General features: G+C 39.7%; 1 protein-coding gene across 1 annotated transcript; it reads left to right on the top strand.

The window, feature by feature from the left end:
- Window positions 1-9,474: 9,474 nt before the first annotated feature.
- On the top strand, window positions 9,475-15,907 carry irs4a (insulin receptor substrate 4a). The gene is made up of 2 exons (XM_083564322.1): window positions 9,475-13,035; window positions 15,511-15,907. The coding sequence occupies exons 1-2, from the start codon at window positions 9,801-9,803 to the stop codon at window positions 15,513-15,515; spliced, it is 3,240 nt and encodes a 1,079-aa protein (XP_083420448.1). The 5' UTR covers window positions 9,475-9,800; the 3' UTR covers window positions 15,516-15,907.
- The last annotated feature ends 434 nt before the right edge of the window (window positions 15,908-16,341 follow it).

Genomic DNA, 16,341 nt, shown 5'->3' with positions numbered 1-16,341 from the left:
TATTATTGTGATCAGTGTGATCAGTGTTATTAGTGTGATCAGTGTGATCAGTGTTATTAGTGTAATCAGTGTTATTTGTGTGATCAGTGTTATTGTGATCAGTGTTATTGGTGTGATCAGTGTTATTGTGATCAGTGTGATCAGTGTTATTAGTGTGATCAGTGTTATTAGTGTGATCAGTGTTATTGTGATCAGTGTGATCAGTGTTATTAGTGTTATTTGTGTTTAGTGTTATTAGTGTAATCAGTGTGATTGGCGTGATCAGTATTAGTGTGATCAGTGTTATAAGTGTAATCAGTGTTATTAGTGTGATCAGTGTTATTAGTGTGATCAGTGTGATCAGTGTTATTAGTGTGATCAGTGTTATTATTGTGATCAGTGTTATTAGTGTTATTAGTGTGATCAGTGTTATTATTGTGATCAGTGTTATTAGTGTTATTAGTGTGATCAGTGTGATCAGTGTTATTATTGTGATCAGTGTTATTAGTGTTATTAGTGTGATCAGTGTGATCAGTGTTATTATTGTGATCAGAGTTATCAGTGTTATTAGTGTTATTAGTGTGATCAGTGTTATTATTGTGATCAGTGTTATTAGTGTTATTAGTGTTATTAGTGTGATCAGTGTGATCAGTGTTATTAGTGTGATCAGTGTTATTGGTGTGATCAGTGTTATTGTGATCAGTGTTATTAGTGTTATTTGTGTTTAGTGTTATTAGTGTTATTAGTGTAATCAGTGTGATTGGCGTGATCAGTATTAGTGTGATCAGTGTTATTGGTGTGATCAGTGTTATCAGTGTTATTATTGTGATCAGTGTTATTAGTGTTATTTGTGTTTAGTATTATTAGTGTGATTAGTGTAATTGGTGTGATTAGTGTTATTAGTGTGATCAGTGTTATTAGTGTTATTAGTGTAATCAGTGTTATTAGTGTGATTAGTGTTATTAGTGTTATTAGTGTGATCAGTGTGATCAGTGTTATTAGTGTGATCAGTGTTATTAGTGTTATTGGTGTGATCAGTGTTATTAGTGTTATTAGTGTAATCAGTGTTATTAGTGTGATCAGTGTTATTAGTGTTATTAGTGTGATCAGTGTGATCAGTGTTATTAGTGTGATCAGTGTTATTAGTGTTATTGGTGTGATCAGTGTTATTAGTGTTATTGGTGTAATCAGTGTTATTAGTGTGATCAGTGTTATTAGTGTTATTAGTGTGATCAGTGTTATTATTGTGATCAGTGTTATTAGTGTTATTAGTGTGATCAGTGTTATTAGTGTTATTAGTGTTATTATTGTGATCAGTGTTATTAGTGTTATTAGTGTTATTATTGTGATCAGTGTTATTAGTGTTATTAGTGTTTTTAGTGTGATCAGTGTTATTAGTGTGATCAGTGTTATTGTGATCAGTGTTATTAGTGTGATCAGTGTTATTAGTGTTATTATTGTGATCAGTGTTATTAGTGTTATCAGTGTTATTGTGATCAGTGTTATTAGTGTTATTATTGTGATCAGTGTTATTAGTGTTATTAGTGTTATTATTGTGATCAGTGTTATTAGTGTTATTAGTGTTATTATTGTGATCAGTGTTATTAGTGTTATTATTGTGATCAGTGTTATTAGTGTTATTAGTGTTATTATTGTGATCAGTGTTATTAGTGTTATTAGTGTTATTATTGTGATCAGTGTTATTAGTGTTATTATTGTGATCAGTGTTATTAGTGTTATTAGTGTTATTATTGTGATCAGTGTTATTAGTGTTATTATTGTGATCAGTGTTATTAGTCTTATTATTGTGATCAGTGTTATTAGTGTTAGTGTGATCAGTGTTATTATTGTAATCAGTGTTATTAGTGTGATCAGTGTTATTAGTGTGATCAGTGTTATTGTGATCAGTGTTATTAGTGTTATTATTGTGATCAGTGTTATTAGTGTTATTAGTGTTATTATTGTGATCAGTGTTATTAGTGTGATCAGTGTTATTGTGATCAGTGTTATTAGTGTTATTATTGTGATCAGTGTTATTAGTGTGATCAGTGTTATTGTGATTTAGAAATGAGTTTATTAGAGGGACAGCACATGTAGGATGTTTTGGTGACAAGGTGAGGGAGGTGTGATTGAGATGGTTTGGACATGTGCAGAGATGGGACATGAATTATATTGGTAGAAAAATGCTGAAGATGGAGCCACCAGGTAGGAGGAAAAGAGGAAGGCCAAGGAGGAGGTTCATGGATGTGGTGAGGGAAGACATGCAGGTAGTTGGTGTAAAAGAGGCAGATATAGAGGACAGGGTGGTATGGAGACGGATGATCCGCTGTGGCGACCCCTAATGGGAGCAGCCGAAAGAAGAAGAAGAAGAAGAAGAAGTGTTATTGTGATCAGTGTTATTAGTGTTATTATTGTGATCAGTGTTATTAGTGTTATTAGTGTTATTATTGTGATCAGTGTTATTAGTGTGATCAGTGTTATTAGTGTTATTAGTGTGATCAGTGTCATTAGTGTTAGTGTGATCAGTGTTATTAGTGTGATCAGTGTTATTAGTGTGATCAGTGTTATTGTGATCAGTGTTATTAGTGTGATCAGTGTTATTATTGTGATCAGTGTTATTAGTGTGATCAGTGTTATTAGTGTGATCAGTGTTATTATTGTGATCAGTGTTATTAGTGTGATCAGTGTTAGTATTGTGATCAGTGTTATTAGTGTTATTATTGTGATCAGTGTTATTAGTGTTATTATTGTGATCAGTGTTATTAGTGTTATTAGTGTTATTATTGTGATCAGTGTTATTAGTGTGATCAGTGTTATTAGTGTTATTAGTGTGATCAGTGTCATTAGTGTTAGTGTGATCAGTGTTATTAGTGTGATCAGTGTTATTAGTGTGATCAGTGTTATTGTGATCAGTGTTATTAGTGTGATCAGTGTTATTATTGTGATCAGTGTTATTAGTGTGATCAGTGTTATTAGTGTGATCAGTGTTATTATTGTGATCAGTGTTATTAGTGTGATCAGTGTTAGTATTGTGATCAGTGTTATTAGTGTTAGTTTGATCAGTGTTATTTGTGTGATCAGTGTTATTAAGTCAAGTCAAGTCAAGTTTATTTGTATAGCGCTTTTCACAACAGACATTGTCTCAAAGCAGCTTTACAGAAAACAACAGTGAAGGTGAATGGTGTGCGTTTGTCCCTGATGAGCAAGCCGTGGCGACAGTGGCAAGGAAAAACTCCCTTAGATGATATGAGGAAGAAACCTTGAGAGGCACCAGACTCAAAGGGGAACCCATCCTCATATGGGTGACATCAAATGTTTGGTCATAAATCTTTCAACATTATTAGTGTGATCAGTGTTATTGTGATCAGTGTTATTATTGTGATCAGTGTTATTAGTGTGATCAGTGTTATTATTGTGATCAGTGTTATTAGTGTGATCAGTGTTATTAGTGTGATAATTGTTATTGTGATCAGTGTTATTAGTGTTATTATTGTGATCAGTGTTATTAGTGTTATTAGTGTTATAATTGTGATCAGTGTTATTAGTGATCAGTGTTATTAGTGTGATCAGTGTTATTAGTGTGATCAGTGTTATTATTGTGATCAGTGTTATTAGTGTGATCAGTGTTATTAGTGTGATCAGTGTTATTGTGATCAGTGTTATTAGTGTGATCAGTGTTATTGTGATCAGTGTTATTAGTGTTATTAGTGTTATTATTGTGATCAGTGTTATTAGTGATCAGTGTTATTAGTGTGATCAGTGTTATTATTGTGATCAGTGTTATTAGTGTGATCAGTGTTATTAGTGTGATAAGTGTTATTGTGATCAGTGTTATTAGTGTGATCAGTGTTATTGTGATCAGTGTTATTAGTGTTATTATTGTGATCAGTGTTATTAGTGTTATTAGTGTTATTATTGTGATCAGTGTTATTAGTGATCAGTGTTATTAGTGTGATCAGTGTTATTATTGTGATCAGTGTTATTAGTGTGATCAGTGTTATTAGTGTGATCAGTGTTATTGTGATCAGTGTTATTAGTGTGATCAGTGTTATTGTGATCAGTGTTATTAGTGTTATTATTGTGATCAGTGTTATTAGTGTTATTAGTGTTATTATTGTGATCAGTGTTATTAGTGATCAGTGTTTTTAGTGTGATCAGTGTTATTATTGTGATCAGTGTTATTAGTGTGATCAGTGTTATTATTGTGATCAGTGTTATTAGTGTGATCAGTGTTATTGTGATCAGTGTTATTAGTGTTATTATTGTGATTAGTGTTATTAGTGTTATTAGTGTTATTATTGTGATCAGTGTTATTAGTGATCAGTGTTATTAGTGTGATCAGTGTTATTATTGTGATCAGTGTTATTATTGTGATCAGTGTTATTGGTGTGATCAGTGTTATTAGTGTGATCAGTGTTATTAGTGTGATCAGTGTTATTGTGATCAGTGTTATTAGTGTGATCAGTGTTATTGTGATCGGTGTTATTAGTGTTATTATTGTGATCAGTGTTATTAGTGTGATCAGTGTTATTAGTGTTATTATTGTGATCAGTGTTATTAGTGTGATCAGTGTTATTAGTGTTATTATTGTGATCAGTGTTATTAGTGTTATTATTGTGATCAGTGTTATTAGTGTGATCAGTGTTATTGTGATCAGTGTTATTATTGTGATCAGTGTTATTATTGTGATCAGTGTTATTAGTGTGATCAGTGTTATTATTGTGATCAGTGTTATTAGTGTGATCAGTGTTATTAGTGTGATAATTGTTATTGTGATCAGTGTTATTAGTGTTATTATTGTGATCAGTGTTATTAGTGTTATTAGTGTTATAATTGTGATCAGTGTTATTAGTGATCAGTGTTATTAGTGTGATCAGTGTTATTATTGTGATCAGTGTTATTAGTGTGATCAGTGTTATTATTGTGATCAGTGTTATTAGTGTGATCAGTGTTATTAGTGTGATCAGTGTTATTGTGATCAGTGTTATTAGTGTGATCAGTGTTATTGTGATCAGTGTTATTAGTGTTATTAGTGTTATTATTGTGATCAGTGTCATTAGTGATCAGTGTTATTAGTGTGATCAGTGTTATTATTGTGATCAGTGTTATTAGTGTGATCAGTGTTATTAGTGTGATCAGTGTTATTGTGATCAGTGTTATTAGTGTGATCAGTGTTATTGTGATCAGTGTTATTAGTGTTATTATTGTGATCAGTGTTATTAGTGTTATTAGTGTTATTATTGTGATCAGTGTTATTAGTGATCAGTGTTATTAGTGTGATCTGTGTTATTATTGTGATCAGTGTTATTAGTGTGATCAGTGTTATTAGTGTGATCAGTGTTATTGTGATCAGTGTTATTAGTGTGATCAGTGTTATTGTGATCAGTGTTATTAGTGTTATTATTGTGATCAGTGTTATTAGTGTTATTAGTGTTATTATTGTGATCAGTGTTATTAGTGATCAGTGTTATTAGTGTGATCAGTGTTATTATTGTGATCAGTGTTATTAGTGTGATCAGTGTTATTATTGTGATCAGTGTTATTGTGATCAGTGTTATTAGTGTTATTATTGTGATCAGTGTTATTATTGTGATCAGTGTTATTAGTGTGATCAGTGTTATTGTGATCAGTGTTATTAGTGTTATTAGTGTTATTATTGTGATCAGTGTTATTAGTGATCAGTGTTATTAGTGTTATTATTGTGATCAGTGTTATTAGTGTTATTATTGTGATCAGTGTTATTAGTGTTATTATTGTGATCAGTGTTATTAGTGATCAGTGTTATTAGTGTGATCAGTGTTATTATTGTGATCAGTGTTATTATTGTGATCAGTGTTATTATTGTGATCAGTGTTATTAGTGTGATCAGTGTTATTGTGATCAGTGTTATTAGTGTTATTAGTGTTATTATTGTGATCAGTGTTATTAGTGTGATCAGTGTTATTGTGATCAGTGTTATTAGTGTGATCAGTGTTATTATTGTGATCAGTGTTATTAGTGTGATCAGTGTTATTAGTGTGATCAGTGTTATTAGTGTGATCAGTGTTATTAGTGTGATCAGTGTTATTATTGTGATCAGTGTTATTAGTGTGATCAGTGTTATTAGTGTGATCAGTGTTATTGTGATCAGTGTTATTAGTGTTATTATTGTGATCAGTGTTATTAGTGTTATTATTGTGATCAGTGTTATTAGTGATCAGTGTTATTAGTGTGATCAGTGTTATTAATTCAATTCAATTTAATTCATTTTTATTTGTATAGCGCTTTTAACAATGAACATTGTCTCAAAGCAGCTTTACACAGATAATGCGGTGATTAAAAATGAATATGTTCTTTATGAGTAAGTTTGTCCCTGATGAGCAAGCCGGTGGCGACTGGCGACTGTGGCAAGGAAAAACTCCCCGAGATGGCATAAGGAAGAAACCTTGAGAGGAACCAGACTCAAGAGGGAACCCATCCTCATCTGGGTTACACCGAATGTCCATTTGTGGCGGGTATACAATGTTGCGGGGTGCAGTGATGATGATCAAAAGCGAAGTGTATTTCTGAGTCAGTGTAGGAGACTGTTGACATCAGTGTAGGAGACTGTTGACATCCAATCCAGGCAGGCCTGGATGAAGTGGGAAGATCCACGGGGGGGAGAGGGGCAGGAACAGTGGTCACTGGAGCCTCAGGAGCATGTTTAACTCGACCGAGAGAGAGAGAGAGAGAGAGAGAGAGAGAGAGAGAGAGAGAGAGAGAGAGAGAGAGAGAGAGAGAGAAGAGGGTGACAGGAAGAGATGGATATGGATTATTAAGTGTACCTATTGTTGCATGAGAGTTAAAGTCACTGTGCAGTTTGGACTCCGGCAAGACTCGCTATAGCAGCATAACTAAAAGGGAGAACCAGAAGGCAACACAGACATGAGGGATCTCTGGGATAAGAGACGGCCCACCACACCACCATCAACAAACCTGAGTGAACACGTGAATGTGAGGGGACGACAGCGTACAAATATCCCAGTTCACCAAACACTCTATATCAATGTTCCCTCCAGATCTGAGCCTTTACCTGAGAAAAAAATCTACTGATTAAAGGCTTGACTGAATAAATATGTTTTCAACCTCGACTTGAACACTGAGACTGTGTCTGAGTCCCGAACACTGATTGGAAGGCTGTTCCATAACTGCGGGGCTTTATAAGAGAAAGATCTGCCCCCTGCTGTAATCTTCATTATTGGAGGAACCAACAGATAGCCTGCACCTTTTGATCTAAGTAGGCGTGGAGGATCATACTGGTACAGAAGTTCACTCAGATACGGTGGTGCGAGACCATTAAGTGCTTTATATGTCAGTAGTAAAATTTTATAATCAATGCGAGATTTGATTGGGAGCAGTGTAGACTGATTAATACAGGGGTGATGTGCTCATATTTCCTAGATCTAGTGAGGACTCTTGCTGCTGCATTCTGAACTAACTGAAGCTTATTTATGCACCTACTCGCACACCCAGACAGTAAAGCGTTACAGTAGTCTAATCTAGAAGTAACAAAAGCATGAACTAGTTTTTCTGCATCCTGTAACGACATCATATTTCTAATTTTAGCAATATTTCTAAGGTGAAAGAAGGCGATCCTGGTGATATTATTCACGTGAGCCTCAAAGGAAAGACTCGAGTCAATAATCACACCAAGGTCTTTGACAGCCGTACACGCTGAAACAGAAACACCATCCAGAGATGTTAGGTAATCGGAAAGTTTGCTTCTAGCTGCATGTGGTCCTAGTAAAAGTACTTCCGTCTTATCTGAGTTTAGCAGAAGAAAGTTATCGAGCATCCACTGTCTAATGTCCTTTACACATTTTTTAACATTGTTAAGCTGATCTCTCTCATCTGGCTTTGCTGAAATATACAGCTGTGTATCATCAGCATAGCAATGGAATCTAATACCATGTTTATGAATAATTTCTCCAAGAGGCAGCATATTTAAAGAGAAAAGCAGAGGGCCTAAGACAGATCCTTGAGGAACACCAAACTTTACCTCAGAGAGTGTGGAGAACTCACCATTAACATCAACAAACTGATAGCGATCAGTCAAATAAGACCTGAGCCAAGAGAGAGCCATATTATTGTGATCTGTGTTATTATTGTGATCAGTGTTATTGGTGTGATCAGTGTTATTAGTGTGATCAGTGTTATTGTGATCAGTGTTATTAGTGTGATCAGTGTTATTGGTGTGATCAGTGTTATTAGTGTGATCAGTGTTATTGGTGTGATCAGTGTTATTGTGATCAGTGTTATTATTGTGATCAGTGTTATTGGTGTGATCAGTGTTATTAGTGTGATCAGTGTTATTAGTGTGATCAGTGTTATTGTGATCAGTGTTATTAGTGTGATCAGTGTTATTGTGATCAGTGTTATTAGTGTTATTATTGTGATCAGTGTTATTAGTGTGATCAGTGTTATTAGTGTGATCAGTGTTATTAGTGTGATCAGTGTTATTAGTGTTATTATTGTGATCAGTGTTATTAGTGTTATTAGTGTTATTATTGTGATCAGTGTTATTAGTGTGATCAGTGTTATTGTGATCAGTGTTATTAGTGTTATTAGTGTTATTATTGTGATCAGTGTTATTAGTGTGATCAGTGTTATTGTGATCAGTGTTATTAGTGTTATTAGTGTTATTATTGTGATCAGTGTTATTAGTGTTATTAGTGTTATTATTGTGATCAGTGTTATTAGTGTTATTAGTGTTATTATTGTGATCAGTGTTATTAGTGTTATTAGTGTTATTATTGTGATCAGTGTTATTAGTGTGATCAGTGTTATTGTGATCAGTGTTATTAGTGTTATTATTGTGATCAGTGTTATTAGTGTTATTATTGTGATCAGTGTTATTAGTGTGATCAGTGTTATTAGTGTTATTATTGTGATCAGTGTTATTAGTGTGATCAGTGTTATTAGTGTGATCAGTGTTATTGTGATCAGTGTTATTAGTGTTATTATTGTGATCAGTGTTATTAGTGTTATTATTGTGATCAGTGTTATTAGTGTGATCAGTGTTATTAGTGTGATCAGTGTTATTAGTGTTATTATTGTGATCAGTGTTATTAGTGTTATTAGTGTTATTATTGTGATCAGTGTTATTAGTGTTATTAGTGTTATTATTGTGATCAGTGTTATTAGTGTGATCAGTGTTATTGTGATCAGTGTTATTAGTGTTATTAGTGTGATCAGTGTGATTGGTGTGGTCTCCTCCCATCTTCTGCCTTTTTTTGTCTCCTTTTCTGTAGGCACCTCGTCCTTATTCTCATTACACATCCTTTTTTCCTCCTGTTTAAGTAACGCCTCCGTCTGCACACAGGACCAGACGTACCAATCATACGCGAGAGACTGCCAAGTTCTCCCGCGCTATTGGTCACTCCCGGTGCCCGTCTTAAGGTTTTTTTTTTACCGTCTGACCAATCAGAATTCTTGTAGCCTAGAAAACCCGCCTTCTCCTTTACCTTCCCTGTCGCCCTGAACTTATCGCTGACGTTGTGGTCACGTGATGTTTTCGCTGGGTCGTAGTGATGTGTAGCCACCATGAGTGAAAGGAGAAATAAAGCGTGATGATGGAAACGCGTCGGTTCTCCGAGGAGCCGCGCTTTGTGCTCAACATCCAGCGGAATCCCGAGGATCCTCATCTGACCGAGTGAACCTCATCCTGGAGCTATAATTCTCTCTCTCTCTCTCTCTCTCTCTCTCTCTCTCTCTCTCTCTCTCTCTCTCTCTCTCTCTCCTCCCCTATAATGGGCCGTGTGTCAGCGTAACGGAGGTGAAGTGACCTTTAATTTCATCTTCTGATGGAGGATCTCTGTGATAACGGTGTGATGTTGACGCTGGAGGCGCAGCCGCGGCGTGTTGCTAAAACGGCGGCGGTCGCGACCAGCGGAGAAGCTTCTTCTTCTTCTTCATCATCATCCTCCTCATCCTCCTCATCCTCCTGCTGCTCAATCAATAGCGCTGGCTCGCGCTTGCCCGTGCACTCGACGGCCTCTGCTCATCTCCACCACGCTGCTCCTCCGAGGAGACTCCCACCACCTTACCACTTCAGAGTTCATCATCTGTTTCCAGAGGAGAACGCTCAGGATCCTATGGTGAGGAAACATCTCCCTGCTCTTCAGTATAAGGTGCACGACTCTGCCTTCTGCCGCGTCCTGAGCACGGACACCACCGCCGCTGCTCTGGCCGCCGCCGCTGCCGTGTGCTCGAGCAGCCTGGATGCTGATGTGTGGAAGTGCGGATATTTAAGAAAACAGAAACACGGCCACAAGAGGTTCTTTGTGTTGAGAGGTCCCAGTAACCTCGGGCCCAGTCGCCTGGAGTATTACGACAGTGAGAAGAAATTCCGAAATTCTCTAAAAGCTGCTGCCTCCACTGCTGGTGTTGTGTGTCCTCCTAAGAGGGTAATTTACCTGTCTCAGTGTTTCACAGTCAACAAGAGAGCTGACGCCAAGAACAAATACCTCATTGCTCTTTATACTAAAGATGAGTATTTCGCGATGGTGGCTGAGAGCGAGCAGGAGCAGGAGGACTGGTATCTGGCCCTCACAGAACTCATGACCGAAGGCAAAAATGGGCAGCTGGACACGGACGAGCTGGATGACGGTTATGGAACGATTTCACCTGGGACCATTTTTAAGGAGGTGTGGCAGGTAAACGTGAAACCCAAAGGTTTGGGGCAAACCAAGAATTTAATGGGGGTGTACCGTCTGTGCCTTTCCGCCAAGACAATTCACCTGGTGAAGCTAAATTCCGAGACCCCTGCTGTAAACCTGCCCCTGATGAACATTCGCCGCTGTGGTCATTCTGAGAGTTTTTTCTTTATTGAGGTGGGACGCTCTGCTTCTATTGGTCCAGGTGAGATCTGGGTGCAAGTGGAAGACTCTGTGGTGGCTCAGAACATGCACGAGACCATTCTCGACACTATGAAGGCTTTGAAGGCCTTTCCGGACTTTAGACCACGGAGTAAAAGCCAATCATCTGGGTCCAATCCCATACCTTTTATCACCACGCGCCGCCACTTTGGAAATCTCCCCCCCAGTCAGACGGGGCTACTGCGTGCCTCCAGAACCGATTCAGTGACGGGCATTCCTCCTACAGGAAAAAGTAAAGGCGTCACAGGTCAGCGTTACCGAACTTCCAGCGAAGGTGAGGGAACCTCAGAACGACCTCTCAGCTCGGGAACCGGAAGTTTGTTGCACCTGAACACGCCCTGCTTAAACATGGGCCGGGAGGAGAGCGGTGGCTGCTGTTCTCATGTCTCACCTGGTTGTGCCCATCATCATACTCGCTCTGCTTCTCTCCCTGTTTCGCACTTTCTGTCTGCTACCAGTCCCATCAGCGTCTCCAGCAGCAGCGGCCATGGTTCAGCCTCAGACACGCATACACGACCCTCAAGCTCCTCCATCTGTGGCTCTCCTAGTGATGGAGGCTTCAACTCGTCTGACGAGTTCTGTCCCAGCCCTTGTGATTTTAGATATTTTCATGCCAGCAGCAGTACACCTGAACCCCACAGTGACACTCCGCCCATTAGGGAGGAGAATCGGCTGGTGGACTACATGGCTATGGACTGGTACAAAGAAGCACAGGGCAGCAGCAGAACTTTTGAGGAGGAGAGCAGTTACATGGAAAGAACTTTTCTCAAGCTCACACATTACGCCAAGTCAAAACCCGCTAACAGTTTAGGTGTCATGCATCAGAAAGCGACGCAGACTTCATCTTCATTAGATGAATCGAGTCCTGTGGAGCCAAAACGGCACGTGTGCTCCTGCATCCTTAAAGCAGGCTATAAATCTTACTCGGAGTTACATCACCCAAACAGGCCTCTCTCACTCAACTCAGATGGTCAGAAGAAACTGCCTAAGGATGAAGGCTACATGCCTATGATACACAGCACCATCCCCTCTCCTCACACAGATTACACCCCTATGCAACCCAGAGCAAACCATCTGGCCAGCTCACACCTTCATCCCTGCTCTCTACAGCAGGTGGACAGACACGGCTACATGATGATGCTGCCACTAGACAGTCATTTTCCTGGAATATCCAGTCCCTCCTGCAGAAGCCAGAACGAGTATGACGATTATATGGACATGTCTCAGATTGGCTCAGCCGAAGGCTACATGCAGGCTTCTCCTGAAGGTCCCAAGTCTTATGGGTCTTATTTCTCCCTTCCACGCTCGTACAAAACGCCGTGTCGAGAGGATCACAGAAAAACAGAATATGTTCCTGGATCTCCAGATGAACCTCCCAGCCCTCCCAGTCCAGGAGAGTATATTCACATGGAGTTTGGAGACAGGCCTCCTCATGCGCCATCTTCTCCATCAGCAGTGGAATCTCCAACCGTACCAAGTTCTCAGCCTTGCTATCAGCTCTGCTGCTCTCCTATGGACCATGACTACATAGGCCTAAACATGGACAACCTTTTGAAGAACCGTCCTCCTCGGCACTCCCTCGTAGCCCCGTGGAACCCTCCAAATTACGCACGCCCCTTAGGATGCTCCTACGGCCAGGTTCAGAATAACTTTGTTCCTAAGAACGTCCATAGAGAAGCTGAGAGTCCCTCCAGGATGATACAGCACCTTTGTGTCTCTAAAAGATCACCCAGTCCTCAAAGGGAACCTAAGGTCATTAGAGCAGATCCACAGGGTCGGAGGAGACACAGCTCAGAGACCTTCTACCCCTGTCCTGGTGGCACCGTGGGTGGATGCACTGCCAGAGCCTCTGCCATTGTAAATCTTGTAGAGGGTTTTCGATGGCAGAATTCTGCCTCGTTCGATAGCGTGTGGTCTTATACAGAAGATCATGGATCTCCTGAATCTGTTCTCGTTACTGCTAACTGTGCCACTGGAGAAACGCGCTGCAACGTTTCATCCAGCTACCTCAACTACATCGCTCTGGACCTGAGGGAAGTCCCAGGTATCACCCGCGATGCCACACCTCCACACCCAGGCCATGGGACAAGAGAAGAGAGCCAGACTCGTGCTGGTCTGGTCTTCTCCAAGTCAGGAGGACGCACCACCACTGCCTCGAAAGGTTGGTTGTATTTCTGTCTCCCCTTATGCTCCAAGTGTGATGATGACTGACCTGCCAGTGTTGTGTTTAACGCTGTGGATGGTGGAGATGATGGACCTCTCCCTTAATGACAACTTTATTCTGTCTTTCATTATTTCTATCAGTTTCTGATTTTGTAAAATGGCTTCTCAATGTTTCAGTATTTTATTCAGAACAGTTTGATTTCAGACCTGAACCTTTTTTTCCCTGATGAAAAGCTGAAATACAGAGTCGTGTCCAGATCGTGTTTGGAAACAAAAATAATTAATTGTGGGGTTTTTTGTTTGCACTGAAACTTGTACCTGCTAAAAGATTTATATTTTGTCTTTCTGCTCACATCTGTGTAGATCTGAGATGTGAGTTTGTGACTCCACATTAAAGAGAAACTCATGCAGATAGTTTTTATTGTCTTCTGCTTCCTGCCTGATGATTAAAGGAAAGTGGTGAGGTTTATTACTGTGAGAAGGTCGATGTGTTCACCTGCTCCTCACTTCACTGAGTCTCCTTTACTGCGTTCTGATCATCATATGTGTGTGTGTGTGTGTGTGTGTGTGTGTGTGTGTCTCTGATTTGAGCTCCATATGAACACAGAGGTTTGTGTTTGTTAGAAACTTAGGCGTCACGTCTCAGAAGGTTGGAGGAATCGCTGCACACACACCAATCAATAAAGTCGTCATGTTGGATTTCTGTTCCTCAGTACTGTCCACATTACACACTATTACTCCATTACAGGAGGTTTTTATAACACACACACACACACACACACATGTGCACAGACACACACGCGCACACACACTGCCCTAATAATGACATTATTTAAATAAAATATAAATAAATAATATGTAGACTCCATAAAGAGAAAAACCCATACATGGGAACACACACACACACACACACACACACACACACACACACACACACACACTCCTATTGATATTTGTATAATAGATGCTCTTATAATAATAATAATGATAAATATGTTTATTGGGTATAAACATTTAAATGTAATCACTATTTGGATTAAATATAAATATTAAAGACTGAAGAAAAAAGAAAGTTCTGTTTTCACTCTAAAAGTTCTGCTTGGGAGATTTATTTATATTTATCATAATCAAAATCATACATTTCATATTTTTCTTTTATTTCCAAACCGTATTTGATGGAACGTGGCTCCTGGTTTTCATAGTGATTCTGTAATGAGGTTATTATTTAATGAGTCTCACGGAATCAGTTTCTTTTCGTCTCGTCTTTATTCCAATCTGTTTTTAATGGTCAGATTTATTCACCTTATAATAAGGAGATAAACAGTTTCTCACTGCAGTATTAACATACACAGTCTCATCTATATATTCATCATGTCCCCTCCCTGTGTCCTCTCTCTCTTCCCTCTCCTCCCTGTGTCCTCTCTCTCTTCCCTCTCCTCCCTGTGTCCTCTCTCTCCTCCCTGTGTCCTCTTCCTCTTCCCTCTCCTCCCTGTGTCCTCTCTCTCTTCCCTCTCCTCCCTGTGTCCTCTCTCTCCTCCCTGTGTCCTCTCTCTCCTCCCTGTGTCCTCTTCCTCTTCCCTCTCCTCCCTGTGTCCTCTCTCTCTTCCCTCTCCTCCCTGTGTCCTCTCTCTCCTCCCTGTGTCCTCTCTCTCTTCCCTCTCCTCCCTGTGTCCTCTCTCTCTTCCCTCTCCTCCCTGTGTCCTCTCTCTCCTCCCTGTGTCCTCTCTCTCTTCCCTCTCCTCCCTGTGTCCTCTCTCTCTTCCCTCTCCTCCCTGTGTCCTCTCTCTCTTCCCTCTCCTCCCTGTGTCCTCTTCCTCTGTCCTTTCTCTCCTCCTTGTCTCCTCACTCCTTCCTCTCTCATTCTCTCTTCTTTCTGTGTCCTGTCTCCATAACGTGTCTTCATTCTGTGTCCTGTGGTAAAAAGTCAGTTTACTGATTCAGGCAGTGAACAGAGAGTCAAATCTAAAGCTTCGGACTACCACCAACCGACACCCCCAACCCCAACCCCAGTCTCACTCACACACACCACACACACCACACACACACACACACACACACACACACACACACACACACACACACACACACACACACACACACACACACACACACACACACACACACACACACACACACACACACACACACACAGAGAGACAGAGGAAGTGATAAAAATTGATTCAGAATTTATTTAGCTGAAGAAAAAAAGAGTGTTTAGAGAACTAAGACACTTTAGACTCATTTGTGTCTCGTTAGATAAATAAATAAATAAATTCTGGAGTCCTGAGAGATTTTCTCCTGAACATCAGTAATGTTGTGTTTCACTGCAGCCTGCTGACAAGAACAGTCAGGTTTCATCAGGGATGAGTTTCCTCTTAAACTCAAAACTCGACTGTAAATACATCGTAGTATTGATTTTACTTTGTTTGTTTGTGTTAAGATTGAAATCCTGACTGGTGTGTGTTTCATGCAGACTGAGAGCGAGCGCTGGGGGGAAGCCAGAACTTTGGAAATCCACTGAACTCTAGAATGCAGAAGAGGAAGCTGCCTCCTCATCCTCCTCCTCGTCCACGTCCTCCTCCTCTTCATCAGACCTCCAACTGCAAAGACTGAAAAACTACACAGCCTCTTTTTGCTCTGTATCTCCTACATAACTGCCTCAGACCAGTTCATTTTGTGGGTTTGTTTGAAACACACGTGTGTTGTTTACGTGAGTGTCTGCGGTGATCCTGAGTCCCATTTCAGATCTGTGAACCTCGAGCACTTACTCCATAACCTTCTAATTCGCACCCCTGCTGATCTCTGTAAATACCAGGTGCTTGTGAATCCAATACAATTTTGTCAAATGTGCCAACTACATAGTAGTGCCCCCCCCCCCACACACACACACACCAGTCATACACTCTCTCACACACACATGCACCTACACACACACGCGCTCACACTCACACTCACACTCGCTCACACAAACACATACATACATACACACACATACACACACACACATTTGTCTTTGTTTATTTTGATTGATTTATATATTTAAAGAACAGTGTATATTATTTTTGGGATCCTGCACATCAGTTGTAAAGGGATTCACAATGGAACACACACACACACACACACACACACACACACACACACACACACACACACACACACACACCACCTTCACATTTACACTAATTGATGTTTTTGTTTCTGATTAGGACTCGGATACGCTCCAGTGTGTTTGTTACAAGGTTGTGTGTGTTTTACATAGGTGTGTGTATGTGTGTTACAGCAGTGTGTGTTACAATGGTGTGTG

This window comes from Silurus aristotelis, assembly GCF_946808225.1.
Source record: "Silurus aristotelis genome assembly, chromosome: 16".
In the NCBI taxonomy this organism is placed as follows: Eukaryota; Metazoa; Chordata; class Actinopteri; order Siluriformes; family Siluridae; genus Silurus; species Silurus aristotelis.
The sequence above is the reverse complement of the archived record's forward strand: the minus strand, read 5'-3'. Positions and strand labels throughout refer to the sequence as shown.

Excerpts from the sequence above, each read along its gene's own strand:
- irs4a (XM_083564322.1), top strand. The coding sequence starts at position 9,801 with ATGGAGGATCTCTGTGATAACGGTGTGATGTTGACGCTGGAGGCGCAG.